At 38.4% G+C, this 24,326-nt stretch overlaps 1 protein-coding gene across 4 annotated transcripts in view; it reads left to right on the top strand.

Moving 5' to 3' along the window:
• Positions 1–24,326, top strand: part of ADAMTSL1 (ADAMTS like 1) — a 443,211-nt gene that overhangs the window by 11,784 nt on the left and 407,101 nt on the right. For all 4 annotated transcript variants that reach the window (XM_063696342.1, XM_055351516.2, XM_063696343.1 and 1 more), the window contains exon 2: positions 19,117–19,244. In XM_063696342.1, coding sequence (XP_063552412.1) covers positions 19,117–19,244 — 128 coding nt within the window. The remainder of the gene's footprint in view (positions 1–19,116; positions 19,245–24,326) is intronic.

The following is a 24,326-nucleotide window of genomic DNA, read 5'->3' as shown; positions in this document are numbered from 1 at the left end:
CCAGAAGAAGGAAAGGGAAGGTAAGTTCAAGGAACAGTGAGTGAATCCCTATAGCTGGAGCACAGCCAGATCATGCAGGGTGTTGCAGGCCACCCCCAGAAGCTCTGACACAAGTTTTTGTTTTAGAAAGACAGCTGTGATGGCCACATAGAGTGGAAAGGCCTGGAGAAGGGAGGCCAAAAGTTACAAGATTATTACACCTCTCCTGGTGAGAAGCCACGAAGGCAGTAGCAACAGCAGCAGCAGTAGTGATGACAAAGAAGCGTAAACGTCCAGCTGTAAGGCTACATAGTTACTGGTAGCAAAAACCTCCTGTGGGCTCCGTTTGCTGTACATCTTGAGGCCTCAGAGGCTCTTATAAAGTGCCAGCTGGGTGCTAGGGTTCTTTAGATCCCACTGTTTAGCATAGAACCAGGGCTTGGAACTGAGTCGGTGTTCAACAAATGTTTGCTGAATGAAAGTGTGAAAGAGTTAGTAATTTTATTCAAGGCCTCCCAGTTAAAATTTTTGACCTACAGTTAGGGATTATTTTTCCCAAATTATTGAAGGTATTCGGGAACAACCAATGTATCTGTATCCTAAAAAGTTAAGAACTTTCTGTCATTTAGCAAAGTGTGAATTCAGGCCCAAGTTTTCTGAAGAGACTGCCAAACTTTTGTGACTTAACCCTTTATTCACTCTCAGTGAGCTTTTAAAAATAGAGGCTATTTCAAAAGGGCAATCCTGGCCTAGCCAGCATGGTGGCCCACACCTGTAGTCTCAGCACTTTGGGAGGCCAAGGCAGGAGGATTGCTTGAGCCCAGGAGTTCAAGACCAACCTGGGCAACATGGCAAAACCTCGTCTCTAAGAAAAAATGCAAAAATTAGCCAGGCATGGTAGTGCGTGCCTGTAGTCCTAGCTACTCAGGAGGCTGAGGTGGGAGGATTGCTTGAGCTGGAGAGATGGAGGCTGCAGTGAGCCGAGATTGTGTGACTGCACTCCAGCCTGGGTGACAAAGTGAGACCTTGTCTCAAAAAAAAGCGGAGTGGGAGTGAAAATCCTGTGCTTTTTGAAAACTTTACCTCCCTCATGTAACACAAAGCCCATAACAGGGAGTCATTTTTGTACCTTTGAGTGATTATTGTTGTCTGAGGCTGTAGTAGTTTCCCATGTGTGATCTTTATCTGTTTTCTCACCAAATAGTGTCCTACTCCACTCCTTAGATTCATGTCACAATTACGAGTCTTTACGTGGGATGCCAGCAAATCTCTTTGCCCTAATTCTTGCAGCTTTTCACATTGTCTAACATAGGCATCACACATGAAGTTCCCTTTGAAAACAGCTAAAAATGCCGGTAAAAGATGCAGCATTAATGGTCTAAATGTATCTGCCCTGATTAAATATTAATTGTGGCCTTCAGAAAATAATCAGGCCATATCTGAAATTCCTCAATTTATCATTTTATACTAAAAAACATGATTTGAAAAAATAACTCCTAAGTTATACTAAAGTGAGTTAAATGTCACATAAACTCTTTATATTGTTTCTTTATTAATCAGATTGCTAAGGCGTCGGATTTTTAATCAGGCATTGGAATCTCGTGTATAGAATTTATTTTCCTAATTATAAACGAATAGTCTCCACTGTGCATGTAGCTCTTTACGCAGCATTAGTACAAAATTGATTATAGCTTGGCCTCACCTCATAAAGTAGATTTGCTTTGGAACAGCATCAAATAGGTATTTATGTTTTAAATCACATGGTCCTTCTGACTTTCATTCTAATTTTGGACGATTACCACTTTTACTTTCCTTCCTCCTTCCCTGAAATTGACTGCAAACAGCATGAAAATGTCTTTAGACTTAGCAAAAGGGGAAAAAAAGTTAATTTCAGTCTCCTCCTAGGTGCCGAGTACTGTGCTATTTGTTTATGTATGTCGTGTCATATAAGCCTGACCACAGATCACAACCCATTTTACCGGTAAGAAAACTGAGTACCAAAACCTAAAAGGTGATACGAATTTCCCAACTTTTCATGTATGCGTATTCAGTGCTTATAGCAAACAAATCTTATTGAAATATGCAGTACAGATTATTTTCCATGTTGTTTGAACTATGTTTTTGGCCTTGGTTAGCAGGAGCCTCCCCAGTGTGCTGAGTGATTTCCACAGCTTCAGAACCAAGTTCATTGCAGTTCACAGCTTGTACCGTATTTCATCGATCCTAAGATACAAATTTGTTTTCTGATTATAGCAACTTGAATGAATTTCATAATTATAGCAGCCATAGTTTAGTGAGTGGCATTTTTAAAAGGGTTCATAATGGCATATAAAATAGGAATGTCACTTCAGTCTACTGCATCTTAGGTTTGATGCAATGCTGTATCAGTCTTTCCAATATCTAACGAATAGAAGCAAAGCTAGGCTTAAGATTCAGATGCAGAAATATGATTATGGAACCCTCTCATTCCCTACCATCTGATGTGGATTATTCCCGCCTTTATTTACTGATCTCCCCAATCTGAGGGCCTGGAGAGAGTCTGTATGTTGGTCTTACCTTAGATCTGTTCTGTCGCCTATCAAGATCAAAACCCTCTGCCCAGGACCTCCTTTATTCTTAATCTAGGGGTGCCTGTTTCCTTATCTGGAAGCAAGGATACCATAATTCAGTAGCTTCCCACGTTTGGTCAGTAGCCAAATCAGCCAAACACTTGTTAAAATTATGAAGGCTCCGGCCCCTCCTACTTCAATGAGTATAGACCTCTGTGTATTTTATTTGCTTTCTTGGTAATTCTGATACACACCAACGTTTGATAACCACAGAAATAGTGGTTAAGAGATAGACTGCCTGGATTTCAACCCTGGTTCCACCAGTGTAACCTTTCTGTCATTTTCTGTGCCCGTTTCCTTGCCTGTAAAACAGGGATCAACAGTGGCATGTACCTCAAAGGATCATTGTGAAGTTTAATAAAACAAGTCATGCAACCTACTCAGCACAGTACCCCACACAGGTGGCAGGTGCCCAATAAACATCAGCAATTATTACTCTCTCCCTGCAAGGCTGAAATTTCCCTACCTCATTCCAGAAACCAACCTCTTGTCTTTCCCTGGATTCACAGCAGCTGACAGTTTTGCCTTGTAACTACAGTCTTCCATGCAATCTCAAAGAAAGGGACTGAGAGGAAAAACTAAGATTGCTTTTGAATTTGTGGGGTCTGGAGCACATTGAAGCCAGTAAGTCTAAGACAGAATAAAGATAAAAGTTGGTTCAAGAAAGTCATCCAGTGAATTCACTCATAAATGCTTGTCTAATTTAGGGTTCTCAACCCTCTTCTGCATAAAAATCACCTCAGGAATTCCAAACAAAATATCTGGGTGGCTGGCAGCCTCCATCCCCACAAGAGATTCTGATACGGTTGGTCTGAGGAGAGACCCAGACATTGGCAATTTTCCCAGGTAATTTGAATGTATAGACAGAGTTGACAATCACTGATCTAATTGAATATTTAAAGGGTTCCAAAAACCTCTTAACTGTTAGTGGATATATCTCTTATATTTGAAGATGCTTTATAAACTCCCTTCCTCCCTGTGAAAATCAAAAACTTAGGAGCCCCTTGTCCCTAAAACAGGGATAATATACTGATTCCAAGAGCTCCTGTAGTCAATGTGAATGCACTTTGTAAATTGTTAAGTCTACATGTGAGAGGAAGCATTCTGGTGCCTAATGTGAAGATGATCATCCGATCCTGTTACATAGCATGCACAAAGAGATTCAGAAATCCTCCAGTTACCAGGATGTCGTGTAATCTGAAGTATAATGCACCAGCCACTTCAATGTATACACTTTTCATTCAAAAAATAGGAACCATGAACATGTTAAATCATTTCATAAAAGATAGAAGAAATCAAAACCTTCCTGAGCCCAATTTGAAGGGATAAAATAAAACATACGCTGAGAACATTCAGTCTTCCACACAGACTAGTCATCTCATCTTTTGTTTTCTTTATTTTTCTTTTTCTAGATGGCCATTGTGCGAGATTAAGTATTTGGTCATATTTCCCACTGCTCTTCTCAGATAGCTAAATTTAATTCTTATCCAAATGACCGACTTACCCAACTATATGCCACTTACTTAATTAGACATAAAGAGATACTAAATTCCTCTCATCTGTTGAGGAAATGATGGTAACCTGGCTTTGTCTCCTACCCTTTAACAGCAACTCTCAGTTCCCCTTTTTTCCTAAAATGCCCATAAACCTTCAGTGCCTCATAGTAGTATTATGAGGATCAAATAAGTACGTGTAAGTACTTTGAAAACTGTAAAACCTTAGTCATCTCGTGCTCAAAAGCCTTTACTGTCTCCAGCTGTCTGGAGTCTACTCAAGGACCAATTCCTCAGCTGGGATTCAAGGCCGTATCCCAAACCATCATTCCTAACTTATGTTCAGCTGTTTTACTGCATGTGTCCTGGCACACCGAGACCCATGCCACAGAGGAACTGGCCTGGCCAGAGCTGGAAGCAGGCTGGGGTCCGAGTTGTGTATCACATAGAAGACCACTGCAAGAAGAGTCTGAATGGGGGCCCTAGCAGACAGGGGGAACAGAAGGAAGCTACACAGCAGAAGCAGAATAGGTGGCAGAGGCAATTGATTGGAGGGAGGGGGAGGGGGTAGGTGAAGGGGATGAGGAGGAAGACAGAGGAGGCTGGAGAAAGGGGAATTGTTGTATAGCAATGTCTGTATATTCATCACTATGCTAGCGGGAAAGACTGCTAAAATATTGGGGCCCCAAATACCGAGCTTGGTTTTGGATGTGCTGAGTTTAAAGTATCAACAAAGCATTCAGGTAAGTGAAACTAGAATCCTGGAGATTGGAAGAGACGTAGATTTGTAAATCACATGCAAGGAGAAGACAGTTCAAGTGAGGAAAGTGGATAAGATCAATCGGAGCATAGAGAGAACAGGGGCCTGAGGAAAGAATCTTGGGGATGAGAGCATTTGCTAGTCCAGATGAGTAAGAAAAGGCAGGGGACAAAACAGGGGAGAACTCGCTGCCAAAGAAGCCAGGGGAGCATATTCCGCAGCAAGATGTGAGGGAAAGTCATAGGATGTGGTGAATTACAGGATGCTGATGAATTTCAGAGGAGCCACGTCAGCCAAGCGGTGGGCAGAAGCCAGATTACAAAGCACTAGAGAATTCGGGAGTATTGGGGAAGTGGGTGCAGTGAACATGGGTTAGCCTTTCAAGAAGTTTAGAACTGAAAGGAAGGGAGGCAGGAGACAGGTTAGCCCTCACCACTGACAAAGTGGAGTGTAAAGGCAGGGAAGCACAAAGCAGGAGCTATGTGATAAAAGGGAGCTTGGTTTTAATAAAAAGAAGAGAAAGTGCTTTCGTCTTAATAGCTCAAAGAATGCTGATAGCAGCCGTGTGTGAAATTGATTTTTGAGGCCCAGCACCAGAGACAGAGAGGCTGTGAGGCAAATGGGGTAGTAAACCATGATTTAGCACCTTCACTTTCTCTGCTTATTACAAAACAGGCTTTAAAAAAGATGCCTGTGGTGTGCCTCAGCAATCTTGATATTGTCTGTGGCCAAGATCCATTTTAATATATTCCTGAGGCATTTTGGTAATTCTAACACTGCCTGAGACATTAATCTATTAACTTTTCACATTGCTAAGCATGTTAATGCAATTTAAATATTATATCTCTTAAACAACATCGATGTGGAAGGAAAAAGAACTCTTCTTGCTGGAAACAAAAAGGTAACAGGCTGAAAATGCTTACACATTGAAAGCACAATTAAGCTTTATAAACTCTCAAAGTATTTGCTTCTACTTTGCAAGCATTGAGAGCCAGAGACGGCTCACAAGAATCACAAAAAATCATGTCATGTTTCATGTACTATTCATAATAAACATTTAATAAGTGGTTTTGCAAATGGCTCCTTAACATGATCATTTAATTTATAAATTAGAAGATGGTAGTCCTTCCCATATATACAATATCTGGATGATATTTTTCAGTTTAAAAATGCCAAAAGTATGCGGAATTTAGCCAGCCCCAAAACGTAAATATTTCTGTTGACTGGAAGATAGGAAGAGATGACTGCTATATTTGTCTCTAATCACCATTATTATTTCCCATTTTAATACAAGTAGAGCTGTACTATTTACAGATAATGATGACAAATTATAATGGCCCGATAAGGACAGGTTCTCTTAGACAGTTATTTTAAATGAGGCACTTATACTACAATCTACTCCGGACAAGATTTTAAAGAAAAAATTGTAGGCTATCGTGTTTTTGAAATAAATACCTATTTAACTAGAGAATGCATGGCTTGATTGATGTAGTTACAACAAAAGCTATACTAAGACTATAGTAACTGACTCTCATTTATTATTGATAAAGGACTTAATATGTAGGAAAGCATTTTAAAAAACTAAGTTGCACAGTAGGGAAGCACAATAACAGCGTTTCTGTTTTGATACAAAACAAAGTATGTCATGAAGATTATTGATATAGCACATTATAATACAAACATCACAGGAAGAAAAAAACATCATTCCTTCACACTTGGCTAGGAATTAAGTCAATACAGAAACTGAAAAACATCAAATAAAGCTGACTTTTATCTCATCATTTGGGAGACTTTTGCTTACAAGTATTTATTGCTTTTCAAAGTATTAAAGAGTAAACTCTTATTAATAAAAAGTACAGAGTATAATTTAGCATTTCTTTTATTATTCAGAAGTCACTTTAGGATCTGCCATAGGTTCTGGATGCAGAAAATTGTATTAGTAAAGAAAGAAAGTCCCAGCAGAGATTCTCTGTTTCAAGAGTTGCTTTGTAACAAAACAATTCTTAGGACTGAAGCTGTAGGACTGCCTCTACTTGGATTTCATTTATTAATTGCACTGCACAACGTTTTTTCATATATTAGCACTTTTATTTAAAAAAATAACTCTATGAGTTATATAGAGCAAATGCTTATGTTCCATTTTACAAATTAGAAAATTGATTTGTAAATGTGCTTAAATGAAATAGACTAATTTAGAATCATAGACATTTTTGTAGCTAGAGGTGTCTCAGAAATTAGCCAAAATTCCTTTTTGTGGAAGTGATTAATCTGAGGCAGAGAGAACTAAGTTGCCTAAAATACCACAGCAGCAAAGTCAGGATATAACAAAAACACCAGAGTGGCCAAATCCTGTTGCCTAGACTGTGTCCCTCTTTAGAAGTTTTTGCCATCAATATTATGTATGTACACTCTGAAACATTTTAAAATTAAAAGTGCTCACCAAAAACTCAGCAGAACAGTAAACATCCATTGAACATTAAACTCTGTATCAAGCCCTGTGTTAGATATTAGGGGTTAAGCTGAATATCACCTAGTCCCTAGCTTCAAGGACATTGTATTGATATTTTGCCTCTATTAATTTATTTTAACATGAGAGCTCTATTATTTGAATCACAATATTTAGTTTTATGGAAAATCTAATGGAAATATGTTCTCCCGAGTCCAAAACTCTGACTTTAAAATGTGTGTTCAGATTTGCTTCTATCAGGTTATTTTTCCTGATTAATTCTGCTCAACTTTACATCTCTCTGTGATCTATAGTTATCTATGTATTGTACTAATTTTTACACTCATTAAAAATGATTTAATAAGTATTCTTTACTTCTTTTTAATTGGTAGAGGCCTATGCTTTTAATTAAGCCAGGACTTCCTCACCCGCCTCTCTTCATTCTCATTCCCAATTCTCCTTCTAATCCCAGCACACTCATCTTGAAAAGCACAGCTTCCCAAGTGCTGCAGAGGGATGAAAACTGTTTACTCAGTGACGAGGTCCCTTTGGCAAACAAGGATCTAGGACTTGGATAAAGCTAGATTAAGCCAAGATGTGACAGGTTAATCATCTTTCAGCTTTACACATTTTGGGCGAATTTAGAGTTGGCATAAAAAGACATGTGAATAAGCAGAAATGTGATCCTTTTTTTGCCCCCATGATTCAGGTTCATTTTTGTCCTCTTCTATTCCCTTGCTTATCTGCAGCTTCTGCATACATTTTTTCCCTCTGTCTTTAGATAATCTGAATGTATATGGACAAGAGTGAAAGCTGACAGCTGTTATGAATTAGACATTCAACTTCAGTTTGTCCTAACCTGCCTTGTGTTAATCATTCATTTAATGAATATTCACTGAGACCGATTACATATCCGGTGTTCTACAAGGCACTGCGCATATTCAGAGGCATATTCATCTTTGTCACAGCTCTTAAGAAGCACACAGTCCACTTCTGGGGATAGATGTGTAAACAAGTAACTATACTGGGTGGCTGACAAATGCTAAAACAGCCATTTGTATCAAGTCCTAGCAATACGCTCAAAACACACAGGATGGCTGGGTGGTGGCTCACACCTGTAATCCCAGCACTTTGGGAGGCGGAGGTGGGTGGATCACCTGAGGTCAGGAATCAAGACCAGCCTGGCGAACATGGTGAAACCCTGTCTCTACTAAAAATACAAAAATTACCCAGGCATGGTGGCGGGTGCCTGTAATCCCAACTACTCAGGAGGCTGAGACAGGCGAATCGCTTGAACCCAGAAGGTGGAGGTTGCAGTGAGCTGAGATCACACCACTGCACTCCAGTCTGGGTGACAGACTGTCTCAAGAAAAAAAACAAAAAACAAAACAAAACAGGTCAAGCAGTGATTGATTCTACCTAGAGATAAGAGAAAATTTTACTAGAAGATGGCAGTGGCATTGCATCTTAGAGCAGGAGCAGGAGTACACAAGCCAAATGAAATAAAAAGATGTGAGCAAGATGGTGAGGAGGGGAATCTAGGTACTACCAAGATCATGACCCGATTACTAGATGTCCTCACAGCACCTGTGTTACTGAGAATCATGACCAATTACTGAAGTGTAGAGGCCATGTATGATTACAAAAAGCAGGAATGAATCTAGAATGTTGATTTAGGGCCAGTTTATGAAGCGTCTTGTATGCTATGCTAATAACTTAGACTTTACCCTATATCCAATGGCTCTTCACCTTTTTTGAAGAATTTGATAAAAGCTATAAATCCTCTCTCCAGAAGTGTGATATAACACACATATGCTCAAAATGTGGCATAGAGTTTCTGAGAGTTGACAGCCCACCTGGCATTTATTAACACTACTAGGTCCCATCAGCTTTAGGCAGTGGAACCATAGAAAATCCCCTAGCAAGGAGTGAACAGTTGAGCTTTGTATTCTAGCAAGATAACTGGGAATGATGAAGAGGACAGATCGGTGGGAAGAGAGGCTGGAGGTCAAAAACACCAGATGGGAAGTCAATTGCAAAGTGCCAGGCATGAATGGTAGTACCAGAATTAAGTCAGTGAAAGTAAGATTGGATGGGGTGAGAATGGAAGAGAGAGGGATTTCAGAAATGGAATTGATAAGACTTGATGTCTGATTAATTATAAGTGATGTTGAGCAGTTAAATATTTTGTTGTTATCTCAATCTTCCCCACTAAACTGTAAATCCTCTAAAGGTGTTGCTGACTCACGCAGGACTCAGGGAATGAGCAGAAATGAAAACATAAGCATGCAGGATTAGAAACTTCACATTCATGTGAAAGCAATGGGTCCCTCAAAAGCCAAGAGGCAGAGGGCTGTGAGGTAGGGTAGTGACCTCTGAGACTAATCACTGCTTATGGACACAAAATCAAATAAGGAGCTGTTGAAAATAGTCAACCTGAGTAAGCAGTGATTAACTTGTTGGTTGCCGTCTCTACCTTACATGGTTTCCTAGCCCTAGAGCACCTCCTAGATTGCTAAGAGACTAGGTTGGTTTGCTTTACATTCATAATGGGAAAGTATGACCAGAACCTCAAAATCAACCTACTCCCAAAACTGCAAAATTTGCCAGAGTGTTCCAAATATCCAGGCTGCTGCCTGTAGTTACAGCTACAGGTTAAGCTAGAGGAAAATGTTATTTATTGAAGGTACAAAGATATGGTAATTGAGAGAGCTACTGCTTCTTAGAACAAAGTCATCTAGGTTGCAGGTACAGAGTTTTTGATGGACTTCATCTCCTAGTGTGTGTGTGTGAAGGTGGGGGAGTGATACCTATTTGAGCTGGAGAACAGAAGAAAGTCCCTGAAATTGAAATTACTTGGCAATTTTAAGTGACTGGATATTTCTCATGGTCTTGCTTTCTCCCCCACTTTATGCTTACTCTATGCCCTATGTACCTTTTTGAGAGACAAATGACAAATATGTAAACATTTAAAATAAAACATATTTCCAGGCATTTCATCATTGATTAAATATTTGTTGAAATCTTACATTTTCTTCAAAATGACATTCTTAATAATTATTTCAATAACTGTAGATAACTCAAAAATAGCATCACCCCTGCCTTCAAAGAGCTTCCAGCCTAATTGGAAAGATAATTGTTAAACAGAATGATAATCCCAAAGAGCTACAAAGTCCTGTTTTAATTTATTCTATACTGATTCTTTGTAAACTGGTACTACATAATGGGACATCAAGTAACTTCAGGTTAAGGAGAATACTGCAATACTAAGAGCTTATCATTCTACTTTTTCTGAGTAAGGAGAGCTGAACTTAAGCAAAAGTAGAAATAAGAATGTAAAAAAGGAGAAAGCATAATATTAAGTCAGGGAGAATGTTTTAAATTTCAATCCCACACATCCTACAATATCTGGATGGTATTTAAGAGAGAACGCATCCAATCATGAGTATAGGAATAGAACCTAAACCACATCCAGCATCCCATGGAATTTAATTCAGAACTATTACACCACATTTTTTTCTTGGCTCACATGGCACAATAGTCAACCAAAGAAAAGAGAAAGTTCTACCAAAACCAAAAGCTGACTTGTTTGAGAGTGACATGAATTTAGCTAGTCATTTCATGCAGCTTCCCTAATATCAGTTATAATTTGGGTTTTTTTGCCCATCAAACCCTAAGCCATATTAATCTATTAACGTTCCAGTTTCCTCAGCAAATCACGAAATGAGATTTTTCTCCAACAGGAATTCTTCCTCTATGATTCCAAACCCCAACATGTGCTTTCCAGAGCCTCAGATATTTCCTTAGTTCTACAGATGTTCTGTAAATTCATTTCAGCTAAATTTGCCAGTGCTGCAGAAAGTATCTATGGCTGATTGGAGTCACAGTTTGGATGGACCTCTAGTTAGATTAGATGGAAGTGGAAACTAAAACTTCTAACTGGCTCACCAGGAAATCAGGAATTCACAAAAAGAGCAGAGAAGGAATTTCGTTTGAGGGGGTGTTTCAAACATGCCTGTTTTGGGGAGTGGAGGGTGTGGAAGCCCTAGGGGGTGATTCTTCACTGTTTTCCTTGGTGTTGGGCCTACATATTATTTTCCACTGGAGATTTGTTTTCTAAGTATAGGAAAAAGAAGAAAACAAAAAACAGCAACAGCAACCAGGAACAGTTGCTTCATTTTCAGAACTCCAGGTAAAATGGCTAACGTTTCACACCTGAGGTGAAATGGTATCAGGGTTTAAAATATCCCTACAGTCTAGGGGCCAGGAAGGTGATGACTTCCTTCAAAAACATGAAATAAATGAATTTTTTTAAATGACTATAGTTTCTACAGGATACAGTTCTCGTGTTTTCCACTTTTCCTTTGTAAAATACGTGAATTACCAGCTTCAGGCTTCTACTCCTAATTGAGCACTCTCTAGGTCTAGAAGCTCAGCTATTATAGTTATTTTAAAGAAGATTATTATCACAGAAAAAGAGAAACAGACTGACAGGCTATTTCTAGTAGAAAATCTCCTTTAGTCTTCCGAATTAAAGGAGTTTGAAATCTCTTATCAGAAAAAAATGCATTATAATATTTATATTAATATTCTCTCAGTCTTATGACAAAGCAGTTATGGTGTTTCCATTTGCTAAGTTTGTGCTTTTAAAGTAATAGAAACTGAGAGTGATCAAATATTTTATCTATGCCTTCCCTTGAGATAAGCTGATTCGAAATATTCAATGGTCTGTCGAAAATTTCCTGAATACTAACCTTTGTTCATATCAGCAATTATTGATTTTAATTCAACTGGCTGTGAAATTGTGTTCTGTTGAAGCTTTCCAAAATGCCCAGAGGCTTCTCAGCAGTTTTCTAGATGAGCTATAATCCAGGCTTGACCTTGGATAGAATACAAAATAAAATCAAGTTACCATAGTTCTGAAATGAAAACCTTACTGAAGTATTTGACATTGAACAGAGTCGGATTTTTGTTTCCTAAAAAGTGATGAAGCTGTTTTAATTTCATCTCCAAATTGTTATCCCAGGACGAGAAGGAGTTCTGAGAACAAAATAATTTTTTAGAAGAAAAGCAACACCATTCATTGTCATTTTATACAAACTTCACATACTGATTAATACTGTTTGAAAAGGAAAGAAAGGTCAAAATATGAAGCTAGGCAGAAAAAAAAAGATACAGACATAAAACTTGGCTTTACTAGATATTAACTATGTGACATGAGCGTGTGTGCATTTGTAGCATGGGGGTGGGGGCAGGGAGTGATAAAATAATTGGCACTAACATGCCGGAAACTATGTTAGGTACTTCACATGTGTTCTCTCTGTTAATCACCATATTATGAGAGGTATCAATGTTCCCCCCACCCCCCCCTTTTTTTTTTTTTGAGATGGGATTTTACTCTTGTTGCCCAGGCTGGAGTGCATTGGCCCGATCTCAGCTCACTGCAACCTCCATCTCCTGGGTTCAAGCGATTCTTGTGTCCCATCCTCCCAAGTAGCTAGGATTACAGGCAAGCGTCACCATGCCTGGCTAATTTTTTGTGTTTATAGTAACGATGGGGTTTCACCATGTTGGTCAGGCTGGTCTCAAAGTCTTGACCTCAGCTGATCCGCCCGCCTCGCCCTCCCACAGTGCTGGCGTGAGCCACCGTGCCCGGCCAATATTCCCATTTTACACATGAAGAAACTCTGGCTTAACGAGATCTGACAACATGTCTAAGTTCAAGTTTACCAGTATATGACTAGGAAAGTCCGTCTCACTCTAAAGTCTGTGCTCTTTCTCCTGCAGCATGATACAGGTTGTTCAACCTCACAGCCTCAATTTTCTTACTTGTAAAATAAGGGAAAAAAATTCTCACCTGACCTGGGTCATTGTGAGGATTAAATACAATCATTTGTCTAAATCCTGGCATGCTTCCTGGCATGTAGGTACTTAAGAAACCCCAGTTTTCCCTCACCATCAACTCTCCAGGCTTAGTGCAGTTAGGCGCCTTAACAGGAATGCGCAAAAGCGCACCGGAATGTGTGCATAGATGCTGAGAAAGCAAAAGGGAGACAGGTACCCAAAAGTCCTCCTTGGCCTGTATAGCTTTTACACCCTGTTACAGAATTGACTTTTCTCTTCAGTAGCAAGGGACAGGCTTCATGCAGTGGCCTCTGAAAGACCATGCACTGTGTCACTGGCAGTTCATCATATCTCCCAACAGTGCAGCTGTGATAAGAACCAGATGATCCAAATTTCCTAAGCAAAGCCAGCAGCAAATATCATCTGGGAAGCCGCATGCCTCAGTATCCACACACTACGCTCTTTAAGAAAGTACATCAAAAAGCTAATGGACTTTTACAAGAGCCCAGTTACTGCTTAATGTCTGTGAGCCCTCAGGAGCAGGGAATCACAACCCCTACCACATACAGTTGGCGGCAGAACCAGTATTCCAAGTTGTTAAAGAAGCCAAGGATTAGATAAGATTTATAGAGACCTGATGTGGGTAGGGCAGCTAAAAATGGAATCTGCAGATTTGTTTCCAAAGCTTCAGACACGGCCAGGATGTTTCTGTGTATAGATTGCTCCACTTTGCATGGGCAGACCACAGGAAAAATGGTTCTCTCATCACTGGTGGAGTTGCCCCTCTTTTTAATATAGAAGTGTGTGACATCCATTTGATACAGCCACATACACAGCTCCAGATAGCTTAAGCTAAATGCTGTCTGTCTGGAAGTGGAAAACCAGAGGTTCAGGTACCTTCTTGGTGATCTTAAAATTGTGAGTGCCATGCTTTGCCTTCTCTCATAGCCCATTTTGTTACTTCTGAGGATCTGTTGACATCTGAAAAACACTTCTCTTATACTATAACTTCAGCTGTTATATGACTTCAATTTTACAAAAAACTATCAAGCATTTCCTCAGCACCTACTTTTTTTTCATTTAATTTTATATAGCTTGACCTCTTGTTTTAACATTTGGAAAAAATATTTTCCAAGTACCCTGTATATGCGTGTCTCTGAGCAAATATAACTCTAGTCTTTTATTGCTAATTTCTGCTTCATCTTACATCTTTCATGTATTTGATAACCTGTCCAGGTTCCAATGAAAGAGGCTATGGATAAGTGGTACATAGGAGGTCATTCTAAGGTGAAGTGTCTATTGGGCAGTGAGCTGCAGGGAAAATATTGCTTCATGTGATTACTCAAATTGTTTAACTACTTGTAGCTGTCAGGCTTGGAGCTGTTCACCTGAGACTTCGTTGCTGCAATTGGCTCTGGAATTAACCACAAAACTGTCAGATGTAAACCACATTTAGATAAGCCAGTAATGGCAAGAAAATGACACCATTCTCAGGTTGATGGATGTAGGAGAGCTCTTCTAGTATTTGTAGGAGGCATATAATGATCTGTGACCACAATCTGTATTCCATGAAATTGGCATTTACTGAGGCTAAGAACGTCTTGACTGGCCAGGAACAATGGATCAATGGAGTTGGGAGGTTGATTGCTGAGTTTCTGAGAAGACAGCAGTTGATTCAGGAGTCTTATCCAACACTACATTTAAAGGTCAATATGTGGCACCAAAGATCTAAAAATGGCTGAACTGTTTCTAAATTTAATAACTCAAGGGGCCTAGTCAACTTTCATAAAATTATAGAGCCAAAACTCAGGCGCTTCTTCTCTCAGTGGATTTCTCAAATGCTAGATCAAAACAGCTGCCAATTGTCCATTCTCACTCATCCAATGCCTGTAAAGTAAAATAGTTGCTGTAATAAGAAAGGGTTTTATAATGGCCTTTTCCCTCAAGTTCAATATGAGATGCACTCTAGACTTTTTATGATACATCTACTACTAGTGAAACATTGCCTTACATAAAGAACTTAATAGTTGTTCTTTAGTTCCTTGTCATTGATATTAATAGCTAAAGACCATCATCTCACATGACATTGCTGCTGAAATTTCCAGCAGTGGGGTCAGGGGTAATCTTTTGATCACTGTGTTCAATAGCATCCATAACCTTCCTTTTGAGACATTGAATTAAAATATTACATTTATCTGATGAAAATCATTGAAAAACATTGGCTGGCCTGTATAGAAGAGCTTAGATTTTTGATTTCAGAAGCAATCAGCGTTACTTTTAGGCAACCCATTATCTACTCTTTATTTTTCTTCTGCCTCTATTTCCCCTGCTAGATGCAATTCAAAGTGTACACTTTAGAAAATTGCTGCTGTAAAGTTAAAAGGACAGTACATTCAAAAGTAAAAGAGAAATGGGGCCGAGTGTGATGGCTCATGCCTGTAATGCCAGCACTTTGGGAGGCCAAGGTGGGTGGATAGCTCGAGCTCAGGAGTTCAAGACCAGCTTGGGCAACATAGCGAAACCTCGTCTCTATGAAAAATACAAAAATTAGCCAGGCATGCTGGCAAGCACCTGTAGTCCCGGCTACTCAAGAGGCTGAGGCAGGAGGATCCCTTGAGCCCAGGAGGTCAAGGCTGCAATGATCGTGTCACTGCACTCCAGCCTGGGCAACAAAGTAAGACACGCTCTCAAAAAAAAAAAAAAAAAAAAGTAAAAGAGAAGAGAAATAAGCATGTGTTCTACCAGGGCCTGACACAAAATTTGTTTATAGTGAAGAAAGTCTTAAAAACTGCAATAAACAAATACTTCTAGATTTTAAATAATCAGAAAGGCATCTCTAAAAAGTCATTGCTGGTTATAGATGTAAATGTCTGGCACAGTTAAAAAGCAGAAAAATCACTTTCTCCAACATTAAACGTGGATTCCATTGAAATGAATTATGTTTATTCTACTTGTTAAAAGAAAACTTGGAGTTTGTTCGACTTTGTGAAATAGACCTATGACTTGCTTCTGGGTTTGCATGAGATCTCATTCAGAGACATCGTGGGCACTTAATATGTGTAGTTGTGCTGAAACGTGTAATATGTGATGAGATAAGATGCTTAGCAGTGAAACCTCACCATTGAAGCTTTTAGTACTTCTTTAAACAAGGCACTTGAAAAATATTAAGGAACTTTAGCACAGAGTTTGAAACAATTTGTTTTTCTAGAAAAACAAAATCACAACCATACATTATTTACCAAATACCTTACCCAGAGAACAGCCAGAGGGAAACTCTCCAAGGATTTGGCATTCGAGTGTTCTTATCTCATATGAAAATGCATTCTGCATGTGAATGCTGCGTGTGGATTTTCTTTGGTTTTGTTTTGTTTTGCTTTTGCAGTTGTAGTAACGGATAGCATCAAAGTTTGTAATCACTCATTTCAATTACTGCATGAATCCTAACATTTGTGATACTGGTTTCATCAAAGTCATACTGAATTTGAGTAAAATGAGAGAAATCGCATCGCACAGATATATATTTATCACTTAAATAGAAACTGCTTCAGGAAAATACTGCACCTCTCTCAGTAGTCAGCAATCCTATCTTCTATTCACATGCAGCAAACAAAGAGTTAGATGATACACAATTAACTTTTTAAAATCTGAGGGATGAATTTAAATGGGCTATGGAGAAGAAATTTGTGTATGCATACATCATTGGCAAAGAGTCTTTTCTCTCTCACTGTTTAAGTTCTGAAAACAGAGCACCTCATATTGCAGTGATTAAGGATTGATTTTAATAATCCTAAAAACCAGGCTTTGGAGCTCAATAAATTCTTCCTTTCAAAAGTACAGATTTTGGGGTTACCAATGTGGCTCCGTTATCCATGCTTTGCCACATTTTATAGGAACATAAAACTGCTAGCCGATTACATCACCAGGCAGATGCAATATGACAAGGGCTGCAAGGTGGTACTGTGGGAAAGTCAGGGATTTCAGGGAGATGATACTTTACAAGCACGGTGTCTCAACTAAACTCAAAGCAAAAAGCCTGGTGCCTTATCAGTGTACCTCCTGTAAACTTTCAGAGCCCATATATATGTTTATACATATTAATAATAAGTAATAAATAATGTTAAATAATAATAGCAACAAATGCTTATACAATGTAGTGTTTATTATTTAGGCCCTATGTACTTTTAAAAATGTATGTTTATATTTGTTTTTGTGCTAGTGAAATGTACTAACACAAAATTTAACATTTTAACTATTTTTAAGTATATAGTTCAGTGACATTAAATACATTCACATTGTTTTGCAATCATCACTACCATCCACCTCCAGAACTTTTTCATCTTCCCTAACTGAAACTCTGCATCCATAAAACAACTCCCCATTCCCCTCTATCCCAGTGCCCCCCCATTCTAGACACAGACACAGACATTTCTGTGTCTATGAATATGACTATTCTAGATACCTCAGTAAGTGGAATCTTGCAATATTTGTTCTTTCGTGTCTGACTTATTTCACTTAGTGTCATGTCTTTAAGTTTCATTCATGTTGAACCTGCATCTAAATTTTCTTCCTTTTTAAGGCTGAATAGTATTCCATTGTATATATATATACACCACATTTTGTTTACATATTCATCCACTCATGGACATTTGGGTTATTTCCACTTTATGTGCTTTTTATGTATCAACTCTTTTACTGCTCAAAAAGATTCATTGATTCATTCATTGTTGTAGTATCTTTATTATCTCCATTTTATGATAAGAAAACTAAAGCATATGAGATTGTGTATGTGCCCCAGTTTATAGAGCTAGGAAGCTCTAAAGCCAGTATTCCATCCCAGGCTGGGTAGATCCACAGTTCCTGCTCCTAATCACTGTGCTATCTCATCTCCCTTTCCAATGATTCAGGAAACTAAGTATAGCAAGTACCAGTTGGAAAACCATTTGTATAACATCCTAAGGCCAGGTTTTAAAAGTTCAAGTACAGGTTTTAAAAGTTCAAAGGAGTAGTCAGTTTAACAACCGCACCCCATAGCAACTGATTTATAAAGGATCCCATTACTACAGAATAAAAATTAGCGCTCTGCTCCGGCACTAGTTCTAGGTGGGCTAAGTTCATTTTGCTGATCTTCCTATATAATATGTGCATGCATGTGTGTGTGTGTGTGTGTGCAGTAGCATGGTTATATTACCCCAATTTGTAAAAAGGGAAATTGGGGCATAGGAAGGTGGTAAGTTACTTGTTCAAGGACTCATAATAAAAAATAGAACCTGTACCCAAACTCAGATAATTTGTAACTCCAGAGCCTGTTCTCTTAACTATAGCACACATTTTATCTTTTTCTTGAATGTGAAGTACAGCATTGAGACCTGTACATAACCACAAGTATTCTTACAGTATATGGAAATTTTCCTAGAAAGCCTGTAAATAACCAGCAAGTCTATTTGTCAAGAGGCAATCCGTGCATTGCTGAAGTTATTTGTATAGTTATTCCAACGAGCACATCTGAAAACTAGGAATGCAGTTGCTTTATTAAAAAATTGTCGATGGTATAAAATATTGTTAGATTTTGGGAAGCAGTTTAGTGTGCACATGCCAAGCTTCTCAGGACAGAAATACCTCTGAGAGCAGCTTCTTTCCTTTCACTAAGAGATGAAGAGTACACTCATGAGCTCTGAGCAAAATTGTGACTTCAATGCAATTGATTGTCTTCTAACCCAAATTCCTGTTTCTGGCTTCCTTTTCCATTTGTTCCATTTGTACAACCTCGTGCCCACTTCAGTCATTGCCCAGGGCCCTTAAATTTAAATATCCCTCCCCCTGAACATATAGGCATTATGAAATGGAAAAGAATCCGAGAATCTGACTGCGCGTTTTCATTCCTAGCAAAGCCACCATGTACACACGTACAGGCCAGTCACATTTTAGAACACATGTTTCAGGGTTCCACGGGGGATATGATGCTGACCATTCTTTTGTTTCTCACAGAGTTCCAGGACCGCACGCTCCGAGGAGGACCGGGACGGCCTATGGGATGCCTGGGGCCCATGGAGTGAATGCTCACGCACCTGCGGGGGAGGGGCCTCCTACTCTCTGAGGCGCTGCCTGAGCAGCAAGTAAGTCCTGCACCCGTTGGGGGTCTTTGTGAGAACCAGAGGTAGCCGGTTTGAGGCATGCTTTCGTGATTGGGTTTATGGAGAACACTTTGTGGCTTACAGATCCAGATAAAAGAAAAGAATTAAAGGAACGTACAAATAATTAAATTTGTGTTCTTACGTGTTTTTATTTGTGTTCTTACGTCCATCTCCAGCTGGGTCTTTATATACTCTTATCAGATGATAAGCAATAGAGAAACTTATCATCTTTACCAAGCAAATGTTATCTGTTTTCATGTTAGGACTGGAAGGAGAATTTATTGTTAGCAATGGTTCTGGAATTATTAGCTCTATGACATATTGTACAGTATTGGTGTTAGTAGCATATTGAGTTTATGCTGGATTTTTAGTGTTACCAAGTACTTTGCAAGTGAATAACATATTGGTTTATTTTTGTAGATGTCCTAATAGCCAGAAGTTTCTTAAAGTCATTCAGTTCAATGAATGATGAATTTTGAATATAAGGAAGTTTGGAAAAATAGAAGCTTCAGTGGGAATTGGGTCAGGAATAGTGAAAGGGATGAAGAAGGTAGACATGGGGGTGGCTAATGACATCTAAGCTAAAAGGAAAGGGCCTGAGGCCTTAGAATGGAAATTTTTACTTAGAGTAATAATTTAAAACTCCTTCTTGAGCTGTGTGGTCTGTGACTAGATCTGTCTCCAAACTATAAAATATAAAGTACCATGGTAATATTTTTAATGAAAGATTTTATTTGACTATGAAAAGTGTTATGTATAGCAAGTAGGAGGTTTGATCAAAATTACTGTATATACTATATTATAAAACAGGAAACAGAAAAAGAATTCTAGACATTTCATAAACAAATAGCAGAAAGTGGTGAGACAGAGGTTCGGAAAAATGTCAACTTACTTTAATAAGAGTGAGAATTTCTTGAAATCAGCATCTGAGCCTTATTCCTTTCTGTCTCCCCAAGGCCTGCCCAGGGTCTAACAGATATTAGAAGCCCGATAGATGGTTCTTCACTGAAACATGAAAGACCATTTTGGCTCCAGGGAGGTCTCACTGGAAATGTTATAACCTGAGATATATCCAACAAGATACCAGATCAATTCTGATATTTGGCCACTGTGGCATTGAGGTGTGCACTAAAAATGGGTCAATGTGATTGTATCTACCAGCAGGTTTGTTTGTATCATTTTTGAGGCCAGCTTCGAATCAATGAGAACCTTGAGCTGATAAGAAAGACTAGACTTTTGCTCCTTATGATTCACCTGCTCTCTTAATCTTGAATATACAAAACTTCCAAAATCTGCAATGTATGCTGCCACAAGGTGATAATGTAACTGATAATATTCATACATCAGTAAAGCCAAAAAGTATAAATTTAGAATGTTCCTGTTATTTAGTTTTCTCAAATTAGCATCCTTGAATATTTTATAGAGGTGAGCCAAAACATGTGTCTCACAAAACTGATAAGAAACAAAGGGGAATTTTCATATTGTCTCAGTGATGTGTATGTCAGATTGAGGTAGGATCTTTAACTGAGTGAGAGACTGAGAAGCAATTTAGGGAATACATTAAAATCACAAAATTCTGTCATTCAGCAAATAATCAAATATTGATGCCATGCGAAATTTAAAAAATAAACAATTTTGCCACCTAGTAAGTTAAAGGTCTAGGTGTTAGGGCTCTATTATGATACTACAAAAGATATCAGTTTTCTTCTACTTATAAAGTATTAGAAAAGTAGAATGTAAATGCTGAAATTATAAACATATAGAAGATATGTCCCTATTTTACTTTCAAGTATTAAAAATATATATTCAGTAATCTCATACAAGGCTGAACAAGAAGCTTAAAAAATGGGGCGGAGGTAGACTACCCATTCTTTAGGAATTTGAAGAAGAAAAAAAGCCTCCAAATAGAAGGCATTTCCAAATCCAACAAGAATATAAAGAAATATTAGTTTCTTAAAAACCAGTGCTTAGTATGGACTGATACATTATACACATGGATATGTTCTATACTCTTAAATTCTAGTCATTCTTTAGCAAATCAAAAACTTGTCATCATCATTAAACTCTGGAACAATCTGGATAGAAAATGTAATATATATTTTTAATTGTGAAAGAACTATTTATATATGCCCTATCATATATTTTGACATCATTCTTCAATAGGATTTGTATTGTTAGGCTAAACTGTATTAATTCTGATCCTTGTAAGACAAACAACATAGAGGTTGATTTAGCTGTTCAGTCTGAGATTCCAGTGGGATTTCTGGAGACAAGCAGCTCATGATATGACCACATTAGCATATTACCTCTGTGCCCTAATGAGTTAAATCTTACAGCTACAGATTTTAAAAGGAGCAAAACTAAGACTGAGTTACTATCTTTGGGGGTGTATTGATTGTAGAAAATCTGCATCTCCAAGGACAATTTAAAGATCTACAGTGACTAAGTAAATACCTTTATAATAATACCAAATAAGTATGTTAACCCATTGAATGTTCCTGGATGCCATAATGCTGACTTTTAAAATATTAGTTGGTGCAAAAGTAATTGCAGTTTTTGCTATTACCTTCAATTCACCAACCCAATACTTTAGTTTTTATGGCAATTACACACTTATTTTCTAGAAAGCACAACACAATATGCTATTATTGAACAGCTTAGATAGTTCCTGCTTTGATTCAAGACTTTTGTTTATGTTGCATTTTTCAAAACAAGGCATGCATATACACCTACAAACCCCCTACCCCACGCATGTATTTGTGTGTGTGCTGAGCTGTGACAGAAAATATATATCATTTCAAAAGAGTCTGACAGCTTCTGTTGCAGAGAACTCACCCTGGAAGGGGCCCTTTGTGGATACTAGTCAGACCCATTTACCCAGGGGAGACCTTATCCTAAGTGTCACTGGTCCTCAATCAAAATTCAGTTTGGCCAGGCACAGTGGCTCACACCTGTAATTGCAGCCCTTTGGGAGGCCGAGGCAGGTGGATCACCTGAGGTCAAGCGTTCGAGACAAGCCTGGCCAATATGGACAAACCCCATCTCTACTAAAAATGCAAAAATTAGCTGGGCGTGGTAGCGGGTGCTTATAATTGCAGCTGCTAGGGAGGCTGAGGCAGGAGAATCGCTTGAACCCCAGAGGCAGAGGTTGCAGTGAGCCAAGATCGAGTCACTGCACTCCAGCCTGGGCGACAAGAGCGAAACTCCGTCTCAAAAAAAAAGAAAAAAAAATTCAGTTTTCTTTACCTGGGATTATTACGTTTGGAATCAGAGATTCTCAAATGTTTGTGTGTCCCTGGCTTTCTCTTCCTGCCATTCTGTATCACTTCACAAGTTTTATTAATATGATTTTAGCCCTGTATTTTCTCCTCTTTTGTGTGTAATGAAAGTGTGGAGCAAGTCCCCTTTGGTAGCTAAAGGGAATCAGACATTTTGGATGATTTCATTTTAGATGATTTATATTCTCCACCATATATAGTTTGAATGCATCTGCTCAGGATCCTCGATGGAAGTGTAGTTGTCTTCATTATCTTTTAAGTTGTCAAGCACCTAAGAAGCTATTTGTTTTCTTGATAATTTTTATTTGCAATCAAGATCTTTCACTATTAACAGAAATTCCTGGGTTACAGCCTCATGTTTCAAAAAGCTAGCTTTCAGCTATCAAAGTTCATGGAGACACCTAGCATTCATTAAACTTTCAGTTATAGTCATGTATAAAAATTTTAATTTTCATTAAAATACATAACTCTAAGCAGTAAGAAATATTAAATAAGTACTTATAAAAGCAAAATATAATATTAATAAAATACATTCTAACATTTTTCTCATTACTACTTGACTGTAATTAAGTCATTGCTTAAATATGGCCCTAAATCAGTCCTTAGGCTGGATTTAGAATGTATTTTGACTCTTATAATTTAGAAATAGATATGTTCTGAGATATGTGCTCAGCTTTAAGACTTCGAATCAGTTTGATTTTTAAAGTTTTCAAGTTTTTTCCCTCGACAACTGGTTCTATCTATTCTAGTACCAGCAAGAATTTATTAGTTTACTCTCCTTAGTTCCTTACGCTAATGGTAATTCTAATTGGTGTAGCAATTATTCATTGCCGCAGTAATGCTGCATAAAAACCACTAATCCTCACTGGAATATCAGATAAGGAATTATTGCTTGGCTAGGCAGCTCTGATGGACTTTGATGGTCTTGATCACATATCTAGGGTTGGCTGGATGTTGGCTGATCTAGACTGGCTTCATCTGGTTCAACTTGGGAAATCCAATTCTGCTCCACAAGTTCCTTATCCTCCAGCAGGCTAGCCTAGGCAAGTTCTCATAGTGATAGCAGAGGTGTAAGAGAGAGCAATTCCCAGTGCAAAGCCTGTTTCCAGCTTCTGTACCATATTTGCTAGTATCTCATTGGCCAAACTAAGCCATCCACCAAGTCCAGAGTCAGAATGGGAGAGCCAAAATGTTACATGTGAAAGCATGAGCTAGAGAGAGGGTGAAAAATTGGGACTATTCTTCAATCTAGCATGAATAGTCTTCTATGGCTTTCTTACTCATTTGTAATGAGATAATGAACTTCATGGGTTCTGTCTCATTTCTCCACTCCAGATCTAGGCATCTAAATTCAGTTCAGTCACCTTATATACCTTCCCAATAGGGAAAGATCAGAGTTTATGAATGTGTATATCCTTAGAGGCCTAGCAGGTAACTGGAATGTATGTAGTAGCATTCATATTGAGTCCAAATAAATCCCATCTACCAGGTAAATTAACCTGCCAGGCCAATTTTCTAGCTCTAGTAATATGACCTCTTACAGCACTCTCAGGTCTGATTATTTTTTCAAGTCTATCAGCTAATGATTATTCTATTCCCAATATGAAAGAAATGTAAAGGGAGGTAGATTACTTAGATTTTGTGGAATAAATGACAACTACTCAACTTCTGGAGTTAATTTTGTTCCGTGATAGACTGGGAGCTTGTGAGGAGACTTGGTTTACCCTCTGAGTACAGAACATCCTCTCTGAGTGATCTTTTGAAGTTTCTAGAAAAAAATTCAATA

This window comes from Gorilla gorilla, chromosome 13 (genome assembly GCF_029281585.2).
Source record: "Gorilla gorilla gorilla isolate KB3781 chromosome 13, NHGRI_mGorGor1-v2.1_pri, whole genome shotgun sequence".
Taxonomy (NCBI): domain Eukaryota; kingdom Metazoa; phylum Chordata; class Mammalia; order Primates; family Hominidae; genus Gorilla; species Gorilla gorilla.
This window is presented reverse-complemented; position numbering and strand designations above follow the sequence as displayed.